This window comes from Varroa destructor, unplaced genomic scaffold, assembly GCF_002443255.2.
Source record: "Varroa destructor unplaced genomic scaffold, Vdes_3.0 BEIS01000006.1, whole genome shotgun sequence".
NCBI lineage: Eukaryota > Metazoa > Arthropoda > Arachnida > Mesostigmata > Varroidae > Varroa > Varroa destructor.
In genome coordinates this window covers 17716443-17739860 of record NW_019211459.1, presented here as the reverse complement: position 1 = coordinate 17739860, position 23418 = coordinate 17716443, and the positions used below count along the sequence as shown (strand labels likewise).

Genomic DNA, 23418 nt, shown 5'->3' with positions numbered 1-23418 from the left:
CATACAAGGCACAATGGCTTTAATGTATATAAGTTGTGACGCGTATCAGCCCATATAAAAATGAATCACCTCACGTAGACGGTGTGTAAGTTCATAGCCGTAGCAAACTAATGGTTCAATGGTGCGCCTTAATATAGAGACTGTAGGTTAAAAGAAATGTTCAATAGATAACATTCATTTGCCTCATCATCCAAACTCTGTAATTCTGTTCCTAATATATGTGCCTGTTAGTTATGTGTGACATTTTAGACATAGATGTCTTCTCTATCTACGGTCCTCGTGCATTTTGCGATGAGCTCAATTCGCCTTTTTCCACCTAGCACTTAGCCTCTTCTACACAGTGAAAAGCACACATATGAATTTTTAAACGCGTTCTAATGGCATGAATAAGTCTTTGGTACGGTATTTCAATGGTATGATTGTGGAGTGTATTTTCTATTAGGTTTCAACTTCAAGGCATTAAACAATGAAGAATATTATCGGATTTTGAAAAATGTGTTCTGCGGTATAAAGCTTGAGCACGTAACTATATAGTGCTTTCTCATTGAAAAGTTTCAATACGTATATAAGCCATATTTCATCACATGTAAGAAACCCGTGCGTCTCCATAACCTCTGGGTCTTCGCAGTTTTACATTTAGTATCGCCTTTCGTCAGACAGCTAACCCCCAGCACGAAACGAAGTGTATCTATCTATGCCTGGGTTGGGATTAAATCACAGCGTGTCCTTAAGATTAGCACGCGAACATGTTACCCAGTAAGTTATCACGGTGACATTGCACCGCTAGCAATAGTACTTGGTAAACAAGTCCATGTCAGAAGAGGACTCTATTCTAGGTGATATTATCGAGGTTGCACAGCTGTGAGGCCGGATTTACACACTTTATGGCTTTCCTAGCGTCTAACATCATTCCAAAACAGTCGAGCGTCAGTTAAAGATCACAAAACCCTTAACCTAATTTTAAATGAAAACAAAGCGAGAAACTGCGAAAATAAGCTCATTACTTATCTTGTATTCCACAAAAAATCCAGCATCTGTTTTGTTCTGTGGGATATTAGACCAGTATGGATAGTTCGGTCTACAATGTTTAGCGTCTCTATTTCAAATACTCATTTGTGCTATGGATGCTGCTCTGAAGTTTGCTTCTGTGAATAGAGCGTCCCCTATGTTTAGTTATTCTGTTCGAAGTTCGGTACTTCTATGACGTGCTCCTATGAAGCGCTAAGTACCTTTGCTCTCCGAGACCAGATAATCTATCAACTGCAAGAAATATATAAACATGCTTATTTGTATGTTATATATATGTTAGGGGTCCATGAATCAGTGAGGGTATAATTCGGTCGTTATTGTTAACATATATCACTAAATTGTATCAATGTTAAACCATTATAAATAGCAATATCACATTTGGCTCGAAATATAATTAAAATATTATGTATAGAATATGTGTAGATGTGCCATATCGTAAAAAATAACTTGCAATTAGAATTGTATATTGAAAAACTAAGTCCAATAACTAGCGATCTTTATGCTAATACTGCTATCGTCACAATTTTTATTTCATTCAAGTCAAAGACATTTGATCGAAATGCATTAACAGTAGCAGTCACTGATAGTCTGATTTGCTGCCATTAAACGCTGAGTTATTCCGAGGCCGATTTATAGAGACACGTAATCTTCGAGGCCACCTTAGGTAGTGGAGACCACCGTTACTAATGGAAATAATGGAATCCTTACTATAACCATTGAAAACTCTCCATATTTCTTACGTTCTATGCTAAAAGGATCCAACACATGGAAGTACCCAAAACCTTGCAGACTTCTCAGTTCATCTTACAGATGTCATCTCAGGAATTTGACGAGATGACATCGCTTGAGGCGGCAACCACTAAGTGTGGACGCTGTCTCCAGAGCTCAAACGCAGTAAAAGTTAGAGTAAATAAAAGTTATAATGTTTTAAGCGAGATAAAATCTTACATAGAGTGGCCAGTTAGACCGTTTCCGTCGAGCAGGATATTATAACCGCCAAAATAATTTACATTAGCCAAAAGCCATTCTACTGTCCAAAATGCGGAGAGCGTTCCTCAAATGAAGGAAGGAAGTAGACGCTGACAAGGGGGAGTTCATCTGCGACACATGCCCCGCAGATTTTAATGACCCCTCGAGTCTTTTCTCTGATACCTAAGCGTGCATCGAGCAGATAAACCTCACAAGTGCAAACAATGCAAGTCCGTTACGCACCTGCGTCTTCACAAGAAGGCTCACGCCGACTTGAAGTCAGTCCATTAAATCTGCAGCGGACGCGCTCGTGGTCACTATTACGGGTCGAGTTTACGCCGACACATGGCGGTCTCCTATATTAATATCCAGCCGCATACGGCCAGTGCAGAGCAAGTTTTCCGACGCGATCGTTCACATACGAATACATGCAAATGTCCTTCATGCGATAAAGGCTTCGAGCAGAGGGGCGATTTGCGCGTCCACTTGAACGCACACACAGGTTCCAAGCCATACACCTGCGCGATTTACTGATCTTCGACAATGCTGAAGACACTGGTTAGCTATCGAGAAAAGATCAAGAGGGAAAATAAAGTTACAACCAATCTCAGCTACTAGGCAACCGGCGTCGAAGAGTTCGATGAACTATGTGGAGGCCACGGATACTCCTTTTCGCTACGTTGTCTGTCGACGGCTATTCACCGTCAACATGATTTGGAACACATACATTGTCCAAGAGGATTTACTTGTACTGTATAGTCCTTTGCGAAGCTTGTATTTATTAAAAATATCTAGGTAATGATTCGAAGGGTTCATACATAGATAGCGTATAAACTATGTGACGCTTGGAGGTGTCTTCCATGTACACGTCTATCCAGATAAAGAAAATGAACGTATTAAGAAGCTTTCAGTAGAACAGAACCGCCAATTAGCCTCATAGCATACTTAATACTAATGTTTTACCTCTGACCATTATTTACCTGTAAATCATACCATCTATCAGTTCTAATGATAAACATGTACGAAACACTTTCAAGATTTATAAAGAAAATATGCAATCGAATATTGATTGAAGAGCGTCTGATTTCTATGGTTTTATGTGCTTCTATCTAGATTAGAGTTTGCGTAAACTGGGACTGGGAAGTCAATGGACGATGCCTCTATAGTCTTGATGGGTATGTGGTAATGAATAATTTGATATTTTTTAGTCTGTCCGTTACAAATTCCTATTTCAGGAGGTAGTAAAAGCTTAGCCACCCAAAATGCATGACGTTTAATTACAAACTAGTGTCCAGATCTAAAAATTAATAAACGACAAACAAAAATAGCCATATCAGATGGTATAACTGCGAATATAACAAGTTTTATTTGCGTCGTAGCTTCATTGTATACCATACATCATATGAAATAATATACAAACAATGTTTACATATGTTAAAATCCTACACAAAAACATTTGTTGTAGTACAACTAACGTATACGTATCTGAGTTTATGCCAGACAGGTTGGTTATCGGAATATGGCTGTAGAAACTTTTTGCCATAATTGAACTTCACTCTGCCGGAAGTACTGGTATCCAACGGAGTATATGGAATTTGTGATATCAAATTAATACTTACTATCTTATTGCTAAAATTAATTAGATTGAGGAGTAGCACCCGCGCAGTCGACTCCGTCATCATGAATAGGAAATCAGAGACATTATTGCTGGCTGCCTACAACATGACGTTTTGTTATAGTCGCGTAAAAACTTCAACATTTCAACGGCTTGTTTGTTGTAAAATAAGCTTGTTTGTCGTCGTCAGCTGAATTTGTGTAATCGTATGATGTTATTGACTGTATCTCATCATGATGTAAACAAGTATTTTAAAAATAGTGATGATCACAGGCATGCAGTATACACCTTATCTCCTATACCACATTTTGGGAGGTGCACTAGTCTTATATGAGATCTGGACTGTTCAGTTATCTTAATCGATTTGTATACAGTTTTACTTTGCTTAAATAAAACTGTCCAAGCTTTTTCATTTAACTGGTTTTCTATATGTTTTCACCACTGTTTTGTCATACGTTCTAAATTCACTTTCGAATGTGTTTAGAAGATGAGGATTTTGAAAATACTAACTAGTTAATGTGTACTTTCATTCATTCAGAGTTATATATATATATCTGTTACAAACAAGCACTACCTTACCTACACGTAATTCTTGCCATGTGGCTGAGACACATTTATTAAATGAGCTGTAAAGAAAATTGTAAGATCATTGGATAGTACTATTTTATATGTCTCAGCATTTATTAACAACAACTACAAATAGTGGACTGTGCTAATCATATTTGCTCTGCTTTTCCCGTCTCAGATATCTCCTACCACGTAAAATAGTCTAATATTCTATTTCGTCACAGGTTAAAAACTCATGAAGCGACGTTTTCTACACACCACTATATGTATTTTCTGCTTGCAAACTTTATTATTTTTTAAACATATTATTCAATTTAATTTATCTCTAGATTTTTGTTTTTCTACTTTGGAGAGAAGGACTTTCGCCTGCTTGTCCTTCGCATCTTTTTGCCCTGAGGACGGCGGTGCATCAAGAAATAGCAACGTACCGATGAACACCAGAGCTGTACCAATCCAATGTTGAAAGGAAAATTCATTGCCAAAATAAAAGATAGAGATGACAAGTGAGACAAACTTTCGCAATGTAAGCACAAGTGTAACGGTTAGCGAAGTACATTCGGTACTTAGTTTACACACGCTGGTGATACATAAGTGCTGTGTCAAGATATTGGCTAGTAATGAGCCGATACCAGTCGGCAGGCCTAACGTTATCCACGAGCTGGGCGTAGCGGCCAAAATTTTAAAAGAGTGCCACATCTGAGGTGTAAACATCACGAACACAGGCAGTGCCAGTGCGTGTATGTAGAACATCATTTCACCCGGGTGTTTGCCGAAGTCAGCTGTTACCTGCAATAATTGTAAGAACAATCAGGACTAAGCAAATAAGCTTAGTAGTTTCAGTAATGGTGCAGTTACCTAGTAAGCTGAGGAACACGTGGCGTGGTCTAGGTTTGAAATTAAGCGCAATTCAGGTTGGGAAATGGCGGCCGTCGATGCTCAGTGACGAGCAGCAGTATCAGACGTGAAGTAAACGTATCACCCGCTACAAAGGTATGCTCGAAGACTATTTATTTTCAGGTATATAAAGCATAGCAAAGTTGGTTCGTACGAAATTCAGAGTCGTTGCAACGAATATTTCTAGCTAAAACACGTTTATAGTAAATGGGTACTTCATCTGCTTTAGAGAAAAAGTAGCCAAGATTATAAATATTTAGCGGTCGCTTATTTCAAAACATATTGATTAGGTACACTGAACACTCCAGTCTTCTTTCTTGCAAACCTCACGTGTGCTTAGCCTATAAAGAAAGCTGCTATAGTGCTAAAGAATAATTCATCCTAGTTCGGGATGCGCTTGAAACTTACATCTAATCTAGCAAAGCTGGACTTCGAACAAAATGTAACCGATTTACATTTGGAGAAAGCTGTCAAAGTAGACTTACTTTTTCCTGTAGAATTCCCATCATAGACGAAAGCAACAACGCAAGAATCAGAATTGCTATACCAATAATCTGTGTCAGAGAAAAGGTAAGATGGCTGCTTCTTGTGTCAGCCATTTGTTCTCGGGGTGCAGCACTCGCCATCGTGCACACTATGATTCCAACGGTTAGAAGGCTTACAGCGCTGTACTTTCGAAACGAATATGATCTAATTGGAAAAAAAAAAGGAAGAATTCTTATTTTCGTTCGTAGATTTTTGAAGAAACCGATTGTTGTCAGTATCTCAGCTTGCCGTTATACCCCGTTCGGTTGATAGAGATATGCATGTTGAGTTAACCTTTCGGCCAAATTACCATATATACTTCTGTGAATACAGAGATGGGCCTTTAAATTTTGTCTATATTGGCCTACAGGCATCCTGCGTATTAGCAGCATCCAGATTTCAAGTTATCCGTATGGCAAGTTGTATTCATTAATATATGCTATGCTGACACCACCGGAAACAACGGAGGTTGTGCTGCTCTTCACTAATACAGGGTTATCTAATAAAAATAAATAAAGGTCTGTTTAACATCCCAATAGAACTATGTTAGTTTACAACTTACCTGTTAAGTATAACGATACCCAACGCCATATTCGATAACAAGGACGCACTTTTAAAGATCATGTGCAATGGCATAGGAATATCGAAGTTGAATACATAGTTGTTTAGAAAACTCTGAGTGAAAAATACCGCAACCATTTCGATGTATCTTGACAATGGGACAGCCCGCTTCTTTCGGAAGCAACGTGTCTCACTGAAAAACTTCTCAACGGCGATAAAGGCGAATTGTGCAAACGTCACCAAAGTTGTACAGCCCGGCTCCAGCCTAACCAGTTGTTCGAGAAAGACGACATTGGAGCAACATGCGCCAAACGTCATGCCCACAGTTGATGCCGGTGCGTAGTCTAAACCAAACGCTAATGCCATCTTTCGACGAAGGTTGCTCTGCTCAAAAAATACAAATTAACAGAAAACAACACTTTAAATTGGTATTCAAATACAGAAAGCTTCAGTTTACCTAAGGAGAAAGTTTACACTGAAAAAACAACATATGTATATATAATACAGTATATTGTACAATAATGTCTCTAGCTGTGCTAATACAGACACAGCCTCCCTTATCGCTAAACATTTGAAGCTCCTACAGTATGCTAATCTTCGTTCTAGCCTCGTACTTAAATTACTACATTTCTTATTAGCACAGTTTTTCACATTAAAAAAATCACCCTGTAACCGTAGAAAAAAGAGGTTATAATACCAACAAATTTTATCCTGACTTTAAATTTTTGCTTTATCGCCACGTAAGCGTCCTCATAAATTACATTGAAAATCGCTTGTATATACCATAGAGCGCTTATAATTTGAGTTTTTATTTCGTCCAACCCCAGTCTTTTCGCCATTGAGACAATTGTTGCAGAATGATTAGAACCTTTAATGATCTTCTGCAATGTTTTTGTACAAAGTTTACGACATGTATACAGGTAGTTAGTGCTATATTCGAGCTTGTTCTGATTCACTTGCGGGCATCAACGCTAACAACGTCGTTCGGACGCTGTGTTTATACATGTGTGTACCGAGACGGTGACAGTTCGGCGTTAACTTGTAAAGTCCTTATTTTGTCTGTAGCAGAAAAACTACACATCAAACATTTTTGCTTGTGTTGAGGGAAACGAAGATTGGAAGTAGTAAGGGTCAGTACTAAATAGCTGGAAAAACACTACAACTGGTCACGAAAGGTTAAGATTTTCTAAGAATTTATTATGCATCTTTACTTTGGTGCGTAAATTGAGTCGAATTTAACTGTTGCTCGAGTTTGCCAAAGGAAACAACTGTAGTTCCTATTACATCTTTTATAAGGGAAGCAATAATACTTGAAATCGCATAATCAAAAAAAATAATGCCTGATTGCAACCCTTTTTTACATTAGTAAGTAAACCAATCAAGTTCATATGATCGACCTTCCAGATACGTCCGGGACAGCCGAAGCATAATGTGCTTATAAGTATTTTTTGATATAACACAATTTCAATTTACTTAAAATACAACTATGATGTTATGCTTTAAGGGCAATGGTCCTCTATCATTTATTTGACTTCGAACTTTCGAATATGTTATCATATGACAGAATAGGTCCATTTATATGTAACGTCCATTCCTTTTTTAGCAGTTTGTTGTTATTTAATATAGTAGAAAAAAGCTGCACTACTTTGCCATCAAGCTGTCACCAAAATGCGTCTACAAAAAACAGGAGTTCGGCGAAAAAAAGAACCACTAGAAGATAACACCTATTATACCATTTATCCATATGTTTACAAACCCCCATAATAACTTCCTTCTTATTTTTACTTTTATCTACAACTATGTAAGTGATAATCAAAGAAGCTATGTAAAAGACCTAACAGCTGTGTAGTGGCAACATTCTGTGTACTTGGTAGCTTGCCAACTTTTTAATAATAAATAATTTGTGCACAGATAGCTATGAATTATTTAAAAAAATCACTTCCAGTTAACTCAGCTGAAATCTATTAAGTCGACCCTATTAGAGCCTTACTTAGAACATACGGGACTCGCTTTCAGCAAGCGTTGTTGTTATCAACGCTCATGTAACTAGCGCTGAGCCTGCACTACATAGTGCCACCCTTACATAAATAGGTTTTTCAACCCACCCATATGGTAGGGCCGATGCGTCCGAGCTAAAAATACTCTCTATAGCTCGTCGACTCTTCTCATTGGGGTAAATCAAACAGCTGATACTAGTGTCTTGCTTTCACCATCCCTTAGTTATCACGCCAAGCAAGAGATAGCATTTAAGTGCTAGCACCTATCGTGTATCCATCACAAAATAGAAATGTTCTAGATAATAAAATGTTTTCAAGCTTGGAAAACGGACTGAATCAGCTGAACGACTCTTTGAGCCGAAAGCGCGAACAAACTCCTACGACGACGTCACGCTGCGTGTTTACTTGCCCCCTGTTGCCTTCTTCCACCGTTTATACGTGTAACCGAACATCGTTGCCTGGTGAGCACGCTCAAATAAAACTCTACAAATTGTTATGCATTATACCAGAATACCTTTAAGGAGTTATGATACCAACTCGTATACTCACCAGCATCGAATAGACCGAGGGCGAAATAAATGCTCTAACTTGCGCTTGCAATTTTGCCATTAGCGCCACATCATTGCTATTAGCACCAACACCATCTGCATCGCTGTTTTGCCCAGGCGAATTAGAATTTGCAACATTGCAAGTGATCGTATGGTTTTTACGATCTCTGAGGACCGGCTGTGAGATTGAGTCTGAATCCATCATTTTGTGTAGAGTCGACTTCTCTTTTTGTATCAGGTTATAACTGTCATATTTTGTCTTACGTCAGTTTATCAACCATGGACAACTCTATTAATGCGCGTTGCGCGAAATGAAACAACCAACTGACGCCCAGGTTCCCACCTTTAGCGTTCTTCCGCTGGGTTATGTCACTAATGAATACCCTTGACAACTACCCTTTCCCTCGCCCAGTTCGGAGTGACTGCTATGCGCATGTTGTTGTTAGCCATTTGAATTGGATGGCCTGGAGACAAAGTGAATTGTAGAGGATTAAAAGAAGAGCCTATGGCCAGCCAATCAACTGACAAAAACAACTACGTTTCTGTCTCTAGAGATGATCAGAAGGTTCATATTTTTACGATCGTTGTATGCATAGTAATTTTTTCTTGGGCTGGCGGCGCCGTCATTGCAAAGCAGACTAATTCACGAGCATACCATAACAGGTTGTCAATAAACTACTCTTACAAAAATATTACACAAAAACAAATTGACATAACGAGCAGACGCCATTAAATAAAATATGAAATCCTTATATTTTTCAATATTCTTATGTAAATTAAACGTGAAAAGTTGTCTCGAACAATTGCGTAGTTGAACGTTGTTTTGGTAGTAGCCGAGAGAAAACCAAATACCTAAAAAGGGAATCAACCTTCACGGTTTGTATTCATTAGCTTGCACATGTCGCCACTTGCTTCGTACACTTAACGGAAGCCGGCTTATGAACATATCAATGTATTGCCTAATTTTGGGTAGATCGAAACAAGTTCGCCAGTACAAGAGTTTAAAGGCCACTATCTACCAATTACGTGATATTTGTAAACTGGCAGATTGCTAATGTAACTATTACTATTATTATTATGGAACTACTTACTTTTGGTGTTGCAAAGCGGTAGGTCAAACGGTTCGGGCTTCTGCCGATAGTCGAGTAAATACTGAATCACTAAACAGATCAGCTGTACGTTTCACTGAGTGTCCATTCACAAGCTGAATTTACTCAAGCTCAAAAAACTCTTCACTTTTATATTTCAGTTTCCTTATAATAGTCACCGCTGTTATTTATTTCTAAGATGCCATGGCAGTGAAGCTCAAGTACTTGCGCCTCTGTAGAGCAATATACCACGTTAGCATTCACCTTTGAGAGATTTGGCGGCTCTGCTCTTATTTACTGCAGTCAATCAAATCACGCATTGCAAGGATCACACTATGACTAAATTACTTTGGAGTTAGTTTGTACGGTTGAACCCTGGTTGCTTCTACTATTGAAATTCTGCATCTGGAAACTGTTTGTCTCACTTTCTCGCGTGTGTACTAATACAGGTACACGTTAGATAAGTTAAATATGATTGCCCCGTAAGGTCCTAGCATTATTACGTTTGCGATGTTTTCTTGTGCCGTTTCCATCTATAGACACCGCATAGACTAGGCAAGGAGCCTTTGCTAAATTCGATAAGGGGGAAGCGGCCAATCCAATGTAAGTGGACACGAAACCGGCAACGTAAAACGTGCAAAACAACATGTGGTGTGGATTGAGAAGCGAAATCAATTTCACCCGTTGTCTCTTTCGACTGCTAGACGGCGTGAAAAGTTGTGGCTCCGACTGAGATGCGTTCATTCGTATAGTTAGTAGTTGTTTTACAAAACAAGAACTCTAAAAATTTTTGCATCTTATCTTCAAATATACGTGCGAAAGAGCAATCACTGGTTGAACGGCATAAAATTCTTATTCGAAACCCAACAATGGTTCGATGTTGTTTTGGAAGGATGTTTTAAGTAATAAACATTTGATTTTTGTAAAAGATTTGAGAAGCTAAGATCTTCTAGGTTAACGGAAGTCAAACAGTTATATATATATACATATGTTTGCGGTAAATGAGCTAAACATGCTAGCATCCTTTATTGAGGGAAAGAGATGTGTCTAGAATGAGAACGACGAGTTTCATTCCGGACACCCAAAAGCGCAGCTAAAGTTTGTTTGTTGGTGACTAGCAGATGACTACTGCGTTTGGTGTTTTTTGTTTAGGTTTTCCCTTGCCACATGAGCTCTGCACGTGTGTTCTTTTTCATATGTCGAGTTTCTTCTTTTGATAGTATTCGATATGGGACTGTATTGTCAATAATCGGTGAGCCGTTTTTATGGACTATGGTGTCGTGCAATTATACCCTAATGATTTTTAGATTAATGATGACAAAACCTGTTCAGCTGAGAAACAGATAAAATGCTACAATCAATCCACTGTGTGGCCCATTGATACACTTAACATGTAGAAGTCGATAAAGCATTGGCGAAGCGCATGTTAGTATACTTAAAGACAACTGGTATGGAAATCGGAGTTGTTTTTAGTTTGTAAAATTTCGCGTCCGTTAGTATGTGTTTGTGATCTACGAGTTCCATAGCTAAATTGTGTTTTTAAACGTCCTCGTTTAAGAAGACTGAGCGCGTGATTTTTCGTAACACGGTCTGCGGAATCTACAGGAATGGCAAAACACAAGAAAAAGGTTTTACCTGACCGGGTGAACCAGACTAAGCCGAAAAAAGATGTAAAAAAGAATCCATTTGAAGTAAAGCTTAATCGACAAAAACACCAGGTAATTAAAGTGCTGCTTAGAATGGTAAAACTAGTGAAATATGAAGAGAGACAGTGATAAAGGAAAGCATAATACTTATTATTTTTTTAAATTAATGATATACTACATTTTCTAATAGTGAAATAAAAACATTGGTTACTATCAGACTACAAAACAATATAAATTAAATCGCTCACCACTACAGCGATAACATTGTATCTGATTCGTTTGTGTGGATAACGTAAAGTCTTTTCGCTCTGGAATTTAGGTGATCAATCGGAAATTCAAATGTGAGCGCGGCTTGCCTGGTGTAGCTCGGGACCGCGCGATTTTAAAACGCAAGGAGACCCTGCTTAAAGAATATGTTCACCGCAACAAAGACAATGTTTTATTGGATAGGAGAATCGGCGAAGGAGATGCTAATCTTGATCCTGACGAAAAGATTGCCCGGCGGATTGCTCGAGAGAGCACCCGTAAAAATAAGCGGAATCTTTTTAATCTGAATGACGATGAGGTTAGAAGAAATATCTATCAAGTCGAAAAAAGCGATCTTGTGCTGACGGAAATTAATAGCATCTTTTTTCCTTATTTTAACCTTAAAAATTCTATGTCAATGGATGTACTCGAGGAACTAAGCAATTAAACAAAACCAAAATTGCGATATTTCTCAAAAAAAAATACTGTGTCCTTGTGGAGATATTATGTGATTTTATGGCAAAAATCGGGAAAAATAGATTTTTTTTAGCACCTATTTTTTGTCTTTTGCATAAGCTTGGTCATTGAGGTTCTTCCTAAGTCATTATACTGTAGATGTATTCTAAAAATCATTGTTTATTTCACACAATTATAGGTTTTTGGCTGATTTATTATTCGAGCATTTATTAAGCATTAATCGGTCTTTTTATCTATGGGCAGGTTTTATTATGTTTGTCATCAACAGAGCTAGCTTTCACAACTTCGGTGGGCCATATGTTAGCAAAAATTCTCAACGTTCTTTTTAAATGTTTATTGGGGCCATAGGGTATAAAATAAGAGTGCTTATCTAAGTTTGTTTGTTATACATTGCAGGTCCTTACCCATTTAGGCCAGTCAATTGAGGACGTCAACGCAGCAGATGACCCAAGATCGGATGACGAAGATATTTATGATAAATTGGATGCGGCCTTTGTGGGCAAAGCGCATTTCGGAGGATTCCTCACGAAAGCAGAGGGAACAGAGGAAAGTCGAAGGCGCGCTATCGGCGAACTTATTGCAGAGACCAAACGGTTTGTGATTAGCCGCACGTTTTTTTTTTTTTAATGAAAAAGAAACAGAGTCGCTAGAGTGCTTACTTTTCGCAATATGAAACTTAACTTCCGCCAAAATTAAGGAAGAAATTACATATTTTTGGTGACAGTTTTTTTCGCAAAAGCTCTAATACTTTATTTTTCAAGTTGACTGTTATGCTTTTTTGAACAAAGTGTACGTAACATATTTTAAAACGAATTTTGAAAGGCGCTTTGTTTCAACCAACTAAGCTGATTCTATATTTTTTTAGGTTGAAGCACGAACGTCAAATCGAAGTCGATGAAAATGTGAAATTGACGGAGGCGCTTGACTTAAAATGGAAGAATGTGTCTTCGCTGCTTGCAAGCGTACGTTCGGGTGCATCAGCGAAGAGCCAGGCAAGTTCTGATAAGCGTGTTGCTAACAAAGACGCTTCAGATGTATTCGATATGCTTGTAAGCGAGTTACAATATGCGCCACGTGCTGGAATAGCTACTGATCGCACCAAAAACCCTGAAGAAGTTGCTAAAGAGGAAAGAGAACGCCTGGAAGAGCTCGAACGTCGACGTCTGGCTCGCGCTCGTGGCGAAGACGACTCCAACGGTTCAAAGCGAGCAGCTGCAAAGCACCGCAGTGCAGATGACCTCGACGATGGATTTGCGATAGAAGGTTAGTTCTGTGATAATGCATACAGGAGTATGGCTTTTCAGAAAAGCTTTAATAATAACGGGGTTCACAGCAAAGTTCTTTGATGCCATATCTGTTTCATGAATAGCAGATACAATTATGTATTTAGTTGTTTGATTAAATAAGGCTAGCGCGATAATGAAGCCAAAGGTTAATAAAAAAGGTCCATGGGTATATCAATCAATTGCGTAAACTCTTTCATCAGCCTGGGAATAAATGTTGCTCATTGCCTTATAAATTATTAAATTATTAAAAGAAAGCTATTAAATTATTAAAAATAATTTCTCGTATAGATAATAATGATGATGGAGATCCGAATGGCGAGGCTGGTACTGATGATGACAATGGCTGCGAAAATGCCGGGTCAGATGCTGATGAAATAGTTAAAAATAGTGAGGATGAAGAAAAGCCACGTGATGAAGATGGTAGTGAAAGCGATACTGCGCCAGAAGATAAAGACGGTGAGGAAGATAACGGTGAAGAAGAACAGGACGAAGATAGCTACGATGATTTAAAGGTGTGCGGAACATAGATAGGGTATTCAATTCAGTTACGTTTATTCGCTACACATAGTTGTAAACCTAAATATAGCGACCGTTTCTCTTTTAATTGTCGGGTTCACAATTCTGTAGCACTTATGCGGTCTTAATTTTATTTTATTTAACGCACTTCCCTTCAATGCTACAATTTGCGTTTCAGAGTGATTCGGAGGACGAGATAACAAGTAATGCACAGGCTACGACTCAAGGAGATACAAGCGTTAGAATTCCAAGAAAGGCGACAACTGCAGCAATTTCGTTAGAAGCGCTGACAAACGACATTCCGTATTTGATCGCCGTGCCAGAAAATATGGATGTTTTTGATACGGTTATTCAAAATCGAACCTACACGGAAGAGTTAATCATCGTCGAGAGAATCATAACCGGAAACGCACCCTCACTGCATGAGGGAAACAAGCGTCGTCTTGAAGGCTTTCTCAGATTGTTAATAGATCGAATCTTTGTTGTTCTTGATGAGGCACCGATTGGCGATGGAGGAGTTTTACCACCGGGCGTGCTACAGCTAGTAAACGGACTTGTTGTACACATTTATCGGTTAACAGAAATGTCTCCAGTGGCGTCTGCTCGAAGTTTTATTGAAATTGTTAGAAATATTTATCGGGGTGAACGTTCAAAGGGACCGAAAAAGGATAGTAGTTTTCCTGGTCTTGAACGACTAATTATGTTCAAGCTAATCAGCATATGCTTCTCAGCGTCTGACCAGAAGCATGCCGTAGCTACGCCAGCATTGCTGTGCATGGCCCATCTATTAACTACTTGCAGAGTGAATGATGGAAGAAATATGTTACGTGGCATTTTTCTGGCCCAACTGATGCTTGAGTACGTCGCTTTTGGAGAAAAATACGTCCCTGAGGTAATATCATTTATCTTGCGACTGCTCAACGAATCACAGCGTTTAACACTCTCCGGTGTCGTTCGTGAACAAGATCTACGGCTCCGCCTCTCGGATCTATATTGCTCACGAGATCTGGAACTGCCTCGGACAGTGAGGTGCAAGATTATGTTCGGTCTGCTCAATTTGATTAACGTTGCTGCAGACGTTTTTTCCAAAGTGCCTTCCTTTGCAGAGGTATTCAGTACGATTCACCAGAGGCTTGGCAAATTGGAGAGTAGCTACTATCCGGAGTCGCTCAAGAGCTTGCTTACAACCGTGATTACGAAACTGTCCCGTGATCGCCCTCGAGGGCCGCTTTGTCGCAAGAGAAGCCGACCGCAGATGCTCAAAATGTATGAGCCGTTAATTGAAGAAAAAGTGGACTTGTTGCGTAAAGTGCACAATAATTCTAAAGGTGCTAAGGTAGAAACAAAGAAGCTTCAGGCCAAATACAAGAAAGAGTTAAAGAGTGCTATGCGAGAAGTACGGAGAGATAATCAGTTTATTGCGCATCATAAACTGAAGGAACAGTTGCGTCTCGACCATGACCGCAAGATGAAAGTAAAGAGATTGTTCGGCGAACTGGCAACCCAACAAGGCGAGCTGAATTCACTACAGAAATTAAAGGGCAAAAAGAAGTAGAATGTGCGAAAATTGAAACAATGTCCATACGATGTTAGCAGCGTGAATAGTAAAAGCATGTATTTATATATGACAATTATTTAATACAGTAGTTCTGGAATGGAACTCACTCGAAGACAGGACTGTATAAAATAGCTAAGCGACAGCAAGAAGATTGACGCTAACCTTCAGCGCCTTGTTATCTGAAACATCCTCGTCCAGCGGTACTTTAATAAACGTATTACTGCTGATATGGGAATAAAAATGTGTTGTTTGCTTGGTACCAGCGCGGTGGCTTGAACAACAAAATCTTTTAGTTGGAAAAGACAAGTACTTCTGGTCCAAGCCCCCATCGACACATATTACCGTATAGTATGTGTGACTCAACAAAATACGTTTTCAACCACATTTTTCTTCTACGAAAGAGAGTGAAATAAATAATAAATAAAATAAAAAGAGTGGCCTTTGGGAGCGTCTCTTCAAAATGATTTTAAGCTGATTTGGAGCTTCTTTCTCTATATTTAATAAGCAGAAGACGGTTTTGGCTATCATGAAATCAGCTAACAAGTTGCGATTATACACACCTTGGTCACTGCTTTATGCATAGATTTTGACATATAAAATCCTAAGTGAATTTTTAGCCGACTCTAAGCAATATATATATGATACGTTTGTCGATCTGCTAAAATATTTGAGAAGAATTCTCAGTATAAGCATGTAGACAAGACTAGGATCTTCTGTGAAAAAAAGCGTAAATTATACCAACTTATGCTGCTATCGCAGAAACTACAAAAAAGATATGTCAAACTCTCAAAACCTCAAAAGTTCTATAAAAAAAAAAGACTGATGAACTCTACATTTTTTCAATCCGTATAAAGTTAATATTCTTGATTTTAACCAATGTAAATTTAGGTTTTTTCATACAGAAAATCTTTATACGTCAATTGACCCGTTTTGTATGAATTTCCAGATTCTTGCTGTACTCTTTCAGCCTGGCTAGAAACTGCGGGTGATCTATTTATAACCCAACTGCTGTGTAGCTGTTGTTATGAAGAAATTGTTTTTAATCTACGTAATTTAGGTTGCACAGGTATAAAACTGTCTGTTGCTGACGGCCAAATAAATTTCAGATAGTTCAATTTCCTGCCCAAAAGTAAAGTTTTTCCAGAATGCCTAACATGGACAATTTAAACCAAATACCTATACTAGTTTATAGGCTAACTTTTTGCGTTACTAAATAGATTCGACATGGACGTTATGCATCTAACGGCGGCATTGGTACTAATTGGTTTCACCACCGTGCAAAAAAATATTTTGATTTATTGCATGAGACTATTCCCTCCATTTGAAGAAGAACACCTGTCACACTTCGGCGAAAGGCGAAGTTATGATAAATGTCTCTCTTTCGAGACTCAGGTCTGACATCGCCGTTAGGCATCCATCAGAAGGCTGACTCCCAAGTACGAAACAAGGTATGTATTTGTCTAGGCTCGAACCTACACCGCACAAACTAAATAAACTTAATGTATTTCATTTGTAATCTGCGCAGAAATTAATAGAAAAATTGTTGCCCATGCAAGATTGCGTAGCTACGCGTTATCGACAAATGGCGAAACGAGTCAAAACTTGTCACAAGCCTAACCAGATAGCCTGCCACAATTAAACAGTGAGAATGCGTGTCGAAAGTTCGCTCTATTTCGCATAGTTTCGCGATTAGAAAACACGCAGTAGTCAAACCCTACCGATATTATCCAGATGCATTTTATAAACGGGGTATTTCGATCTGAAAAAATGAAAATCCATAACGAGATTTCCAAAACCTTTACCCTATCTCTTGTATGGATATTTTCGCAAAATCTAAGTCGAAACGATATTACTTGTTAGACTGAGCATAGAAAAGCATCCCAGGAGTTTAGGTCAAGGGTAATGCTCGCTTTCAAGGCGAAACGTCGTGTCTCAATCAAGCCATAGTTAAAACACGCCAAAAAACTCTCAGACCTGCTTGGCTAAATTTTATCAGGGCAAACCAAGGCGGGTCTAGAGTCTTTTGCACCGCTACCAGTGGTTGACCCTCGCCTACTGCAGTTGTCACGAAGTTTAGCATATCGCACTTGAATGAATCATTTTAAACTGCTTTCGAGTTTGAAGAAGTGAGAACTTGGCAACCGGAAACCTAAAGTTTAAGTCTTTCGTATAACCTGTTGGCAGAGAAAACAATGAGTTCAAGAAAAAATAAAGACACAGTCAAAAATTATGGTTACCTAATAGTTCTCGTAGGCGATATAGGAAAGCGGCATTTGATAATGCTCTTTGATGAACTAACAATGGCTTTTATCTTGCCCAGTGTGTCAAACAGTTGTTCACGAACGAAATAACGCAGAAACAGCGGATCGAACTGACCCAAATAAAACATTTACGCAAGACCACTTTCGGGGACGACGATGCGGTCACAGCGGGTGGATGATATTTTTTAAGATATCTGGACAGATTTTGCCAACAAGAGCACGACGAAGTCTGGACACGATACGATATTTAAGGCTAGGGGAAATTTAAAAGCAATTACGATAGCACAATGACTCTAATGACAGAGATAACATCAAGAATTTGTGATTTCCCGCAATACGACAGAAGTGTTCGTTAGCTCAAACAGGCCAATTTAACAGTATCTCAGCGGATATCAGCAGCGTGGCTGAATTCACCGCAAACACTAAGCAGTGATGCGTTGATAAGGGCACCCATGAACATTTAATCGCTCAGTGTACATATCGACGATCCTAGAACAGTGGAATCTTGTACACGACAGGGATTATCTTCAACCTTTTCCACAGGGTTTTTCGATGGCGGGTCTCATTGAAAACATGCCCTTTACTTATTTTCCGATCATTACGACTGACGCATGGGAATCTATAGTCATACAATTCGTTTGCTGGATTGGTAGCTATGGTGACAAGCAAGTTTATTTAACATGCCTTGATTCGTTTCATCGGTGTCAAGAATCAACATCAACTGTGAGATGAACGAGGCGAGCTATCGATATTGGACGTTGTTGGATTTAGTCTAAACATAGGGGTCGTAGCACTCGTAACCTGTTGGGCTCCTTCATGGTGATTTCTTCAGGGCCTAATTAGAGCCCGGCTTTTTAAAAAAGCCATCCGAGCGATTTCCATACTGTTTTGGGAACCGCCTGGATGGCTTTTTCAACATCGGATTGATCAGGGCGTAATAATCCTAACTCGAAGCGCGGCCAAGGATAGCGTAATGACTGAGAAAGTCAGCGCTGGGGTACCAGCTATTCGCCAACAATATAATGGTCTAACAGCAACTAACCCCAAGATTGATTTCGCATGTCGTTTTCAGCTGGCAATACGGCGTTGGTAACAATAATTATATAATATCTATGCTTTATCTCGGAACGTATCTTCTATTCGTCGGTATTTCTGAGCAATTCGTGGGGCACTCAGTTTTATACGCCCTTTTACGAGAGAAATCTGCGCCATATCACTGGTAGCGTTGGGTGACCATTACATTTGCCGTAGCCTGCGCAACCGCCGTACTAAGTGCTTTCCGATTCTTGACATTGGGACTTGGCAAGTATATTGTTGCAGGTAGCATACGCCTTTAAGTTGAGATATATTGAGCTGTGGTTCTCGTGCGATCTTGAACAGTTGCTTCTACTCAATTGTACCTGGTTTACGTTGCGGAGCTGTACGCTATCTAGTCTTTGCGACTTGATGCGCAAACTGGCGTCCACTGTCGATACTTTTGGAAAATACCGGCTTCATAATAATAAACGAGTATATATTACCCATCTTATACGCGGCAAGGAGTTTCTTGGCAGCGAGACTTGCACTCCTACTGTCTGAAATCTTGAATACGAAATTTGGCGAAACTTCTGAAAGTACTTTCACTAGATACCCTGTTCATTTTGACAGGCTGACAAATGGCTAGAGTGAGCGTATCTCCGCTTGTTAGAAGAAGTATAACTATAGCCTGATACCAAGCAGCAAACTTCAGCAACTTCCCGCCAATGCCATATTTGTCAGAACAATGCCAGAAAACTGCTGGACGTCCGTGAAATATTAGTACTACTTAAACCGGTGTACTGTACAGGAAACAGTAAAGGCACCATAACTCGGTTCTGAATAATTAATATAGTATATTCCCCTTTGCTCTTTCTTTCTTCCCATCGCTAAATAAACTAGTGTACCAATTCACATCCGTGTAACAAAGAGGGGGTAACTAGACCAGGTAAATGTAAGCGCTTTGTAAAATACACAGTGAGGCAGATTTAAGATTACGCCTGTTGTTCTTTCAAACCTTCTTTTGCCTTCCTGATAAACGGAATTACACCTTGTTTGTTTACAACTTTATGGGCATCTTGTGTATGCTAACATACATTGGACTGTACATATACACACTGTAGCCTTTTAGATAAACTAGAGACAGAAAGCTTTCAAGTGCAAAATGAATTTCATATGTAAGGGCTTCCATGCAGACATTCTGTATTTAATTAGCGTAAATGTGTTCCAAATAAATGGCTTCTAAAATTAAATATATTAAATTAGCATTTCCGTTAAAGGATAACATTGATATTACATTCTACAAATCTTCATCCCATTAAGTCTAATGTGTCAGATCTTCATCAATCAATAACACATGGCAAATATTTCAATTAATCACGCGTGAGCATTTTCCATGTTGAATTATTTATTCTAATATTTTCAGTTTATTTGGGTTTGCGGAACAGTTAGCATGGCCATTCGTAGTACCTCCATATCAGAATCGCTAGAGGTTTAACCCACCTTCTACACATGCGCATCAAACTCCATGCGCAGATAAAAATAACACATACGTAAATATGTGATGTATTCTGTGAACTAATATCCATGGTTGTTTATGGCTAGTTTAATATACCAAATAAGCGAAGTAGCAAATGTATAGTCATGTCGCAAGTAGTTCTAGAAAATGATGAATAACAAGTTACAGGCTATTCAAGAAGTAGCACAATTGGACGCAAGTTGTTGAGATTAGAACGTTTATAAGTTCGCCTTTCTGAACTAATTTAGCAGCGTTTTTTATGATGTGTCATGCGCGTTATCCTTCGATTAATTTTTTTAGGTTGCTTCTTTCCATATAATGGAACAGTTTTCTGATATGGTTCAATAAAAGTACTTCAACAAAGGAATCAATTCTAGGATAAAGAACGACACATGGACCCCCAATTGAGAAGCTGACATGATACTATTTCAAGCAGCGTGTTGATGCTGCGTGTTAAGCACTTGCAAACTCCCTCATAGGTTGTAAATGTTAGCTATATTGCCTATAAGTAAATAAATAAAAGTTATATCTTAATTGAAATGTAAAACTTTTATTGGCACAAACTAAGTTATGCCTAAGATCCTTTCGGTCTCATTTATTTTCTGTTTATGCAAATAGCAGGCAATTTATATCGATTAGCAATAAATAACAATAACCTACGTTGTTAATTTTATTTGGAAGTCACATAGTAGGTGCCTTATTGCAATTACGTATAAGTGTTCTTTTTGCATACAAATCAGCATTATCATCAGAAATAATACTAAACGTTATAATTTTTATTAGATTTCCGGTAAAAGTATTTTGTAACATTCTGCTATTTGCACTAAGTGAATTGAATTTGGCTACACGTGATAAAACGAATGACAAAACGAAGTCCGGAGCTCAATCTTTTTGCTTTTGTCAGCCAAAATGATAGTTCATCTTTTAAACATTGGGATCTATCGATTTTACTATTCCAAAATGGAACCTCCAATTTACCGACAATGTTTTATTCCAAATATTTTCTTTGGAACATAATTCGTGCATTTAGTAACTTTATAGAAAAAAGCATAAGTCGGAAGACTCAATATCGTTAGATATACATTTTTTGTGTCATGTGTATAGCTATAACCATACGGCGATTTGCCTGCACTCTGCACTTCTGAGTGCGGACTGTCGTAGTACAGCTCAATTGTATCGCTGCGAACGCCTCGCAACACAAAGCGTTGATGAAAAAATAAATAAAGCTAAGCAATTTTTATCAGTCGGAAGGAGCTAAGTGACTTCCTGTACAGTTGGGTTCGGTGAACTCCACGAGTATGTACATGAGAAAAAGACGGTAGCAAACTGCCCGGAACCCGATTTTAGTCAAATAGAAATGATTTATTTGACGCCAATCCTTTCTCAGTTTAAGTATACGGCCTACCGCGTGCCTGCTGTATTGCTGCACAAAGATGGTTCGATATACTATCGGTTCTGCGGTCTGTGATTGGTTTCAAAAGCAAAAGTAAGGGTTACAAGACCATCCACATTTATTAAAAGATTTTTTAACTTCTTGGCTTTATATGGATTGTACTTTAGATTAGAATCAGATCTCAAAGACATATAACAATAATAATAATAATGCTGTAAAATTATTTATTGAAAACAAATACATTACTTCGCTTAACAAACATTGTATTAAGTTCTCGGGAAGAATTAACGAGGCAAACCTGGCACATGTAAGACATTGATGAATAGGAAGTGAACTTGCTGAGAGCAGAAAAGTAAACATATTTTAACCATTTACGTAGAGAGTAGCTGTATCTAATGTCACCTGTCGTCCAGTATATGCACTACGTAATAGTGACATGATAATCAAGATATTTACGAAGTGGACTCTGTTTTCCAAACGAGAAAGTGATTATTATATTTCAATGCTCATGAATGTTTTCGGTATCTTCAATTAAAAATATGCACCGTTTGTAACCAAACCCAATTGCAATTTAAAAGACGTTCACCGTTAAAAACTTTCGCGCGCGCACGCGCTCGACCACAGAGCGACTAGGTTAGTTATACGTAGGAAATGAAACCAGAAAAAACACCGATTTCTATTTGTGTACGGAAACAGTTGTAATCACCGCGTAGCATTACGGTCTATTCCATTCCATGACAAACATGTCTCTATAGCCCAATCACGCTCCATGTGCTTTGGACAAACGACTGTTGTTGAATACATTCAAACAAAGGTAGACAAATAGTTGTACTCCTCTTACTACGTGTTCTTTATAATTTATGACAATCTCTTGGATTTACGTTTATAACTTGAAAGCAACAAAATATTTTTTGGTTCTATTACAACTTAGAGTCTATTACAACTTTCAATATTATAATAGCTATATAATTATAGATCGTACAACGTTGGTCGGCGTTGAAAGGGTCAAAACAAACCGGTACTACAAACAGCTGTCGGCGAATTCGTCTTACTGCTTGTCGAAGGGAACAGCTTTGTTTGTCCTACGGACAGGACGTGAGCAGTCTAGAGCTTGATAATTTTCTATAGCCACAGTGTAAGGTACCGTCCATTCAGAGAAAGCATTATTTTGGAAGTATTTAGAAGAAATTAGCTTAAGATACATTCATGTTAGCCTTCCTTTAATGGCGAATCAACTTTTTGAACGATCTAATATTATTTCTATACTGTTTTTTATCCGAATACCACGGATTTATCAAAAACTATTAGAATGTGATAGGCGCATTTTCGTCTAGTTATTGCCATGAGTATTCATTATCTATAAAAAGCTATTTACATTATGATTATACGTAGCATCAGGATCTCCGTTCGATCAATCAGCAGCAACCGGAGCATCTCCACAGAATGTAATTTTAGTTCACTCACTAATTCGAAACTAAAAATTCACTCACTATCCTTTTGGGGGGTTCATAGGGTTGCGCGAACCTGGACATCTAAGGAAACGATGGTGTACCTAGAGAGGGCAATTTAGAATCTTTTTAGGTTTTGAAGTAAAATTAGTCGACACATTTTAAATACTATACATACGGCCAAGTGGCAGGTACTCCCATTTTGGCACCGCCGCACATCACGTTCTTCCGATGCTTCTCATCTACCCCTGCCGTGTACCA

At 38.5% G+C, this 23418-nt stretch overlaps 2 protein-coding genes across 9 annotated transcripts; one reads left to right on the top strand and one right to left on the bottom strand.

Moving 5' to 3' along the window:
* Positions 1-3331: 3331 nt before the first annotated feature.
* Positions 3332-23358, bottom strand: LOC111252957 (UDP-xylose and UDP-N-acetylglucosamine transporter-like). 4 transcript variants are annotated; one of them, XM_086993044.1, is made up of 4 exons: positions 23336-23358; positions 6162-6544; positions 5560-5764; positions 3332-4966 (listed from the first exon to the last, which is right to left on the bottom strand). In XM_086993044.1, exons 2-4 carry the CDS (start codon positions 6524-6526, stop codon positions 4490-4492), a joined length of 1047 nt encoding a protein of 348 aa, XP_086849170.1. In that variant the 5' UTR covers positions 6527-6544; positions 23336-23358; the 3' UTR covers positions 3332-4489. The 4 variants fall into 4 exon arrangements, with proteins under 4 accessions (XP_086849170.1, XP_086849169.1, XP_022667396.1 ...); XM_086993043.1 differs by lacking the exon at positions 23336-23358 and adding an exon at positions 23085-23275; XM_022811661.2 differs by lacking the exon at positions 23336-23358 and adding an exon at positions 9797-9938.
* Positions 8375-15997, top strand: l(3)07882 (Nucleolar protein 14 homolog l(3)07882). Of its 5 annotated transcripts, none has more exons than XM_086993027.1 (7): positions 8375-8618; positions 11355-11511; positions 11759-12004; positions 12559-12755; positions 13028-13425; positions 13737-13960; positions 14143-15997. In XM_086993027.1, the coding sequence occupies exons 2-7, from the start codon at positions 11401-11403 to the stop codon at positions 15517-15519; spliced, it is 2553 nt and encodes an 850-aa protein (XP_086849153.1). In that variant the 5' UTR covers positions 8375-8618; positions 11355-11400; the 3' UTR covers positions 15520-15997. The 5 variants fall into 5 exon arrangements, with proteins under 5 accessions (XP_086849153.1, XP_022667389.1, XP_022667394.1 ...); XM_022811654.2 differs by lacking the exon at positions 8375-8618 and adding an exon at positions 9445-9581; XM_022811659.2 differs by lacking the exon at positions 8375-8618 and adding an exon at positions 10101-10242.
* Positions 23359-23418: the final 60 nt, after the last annotated feature.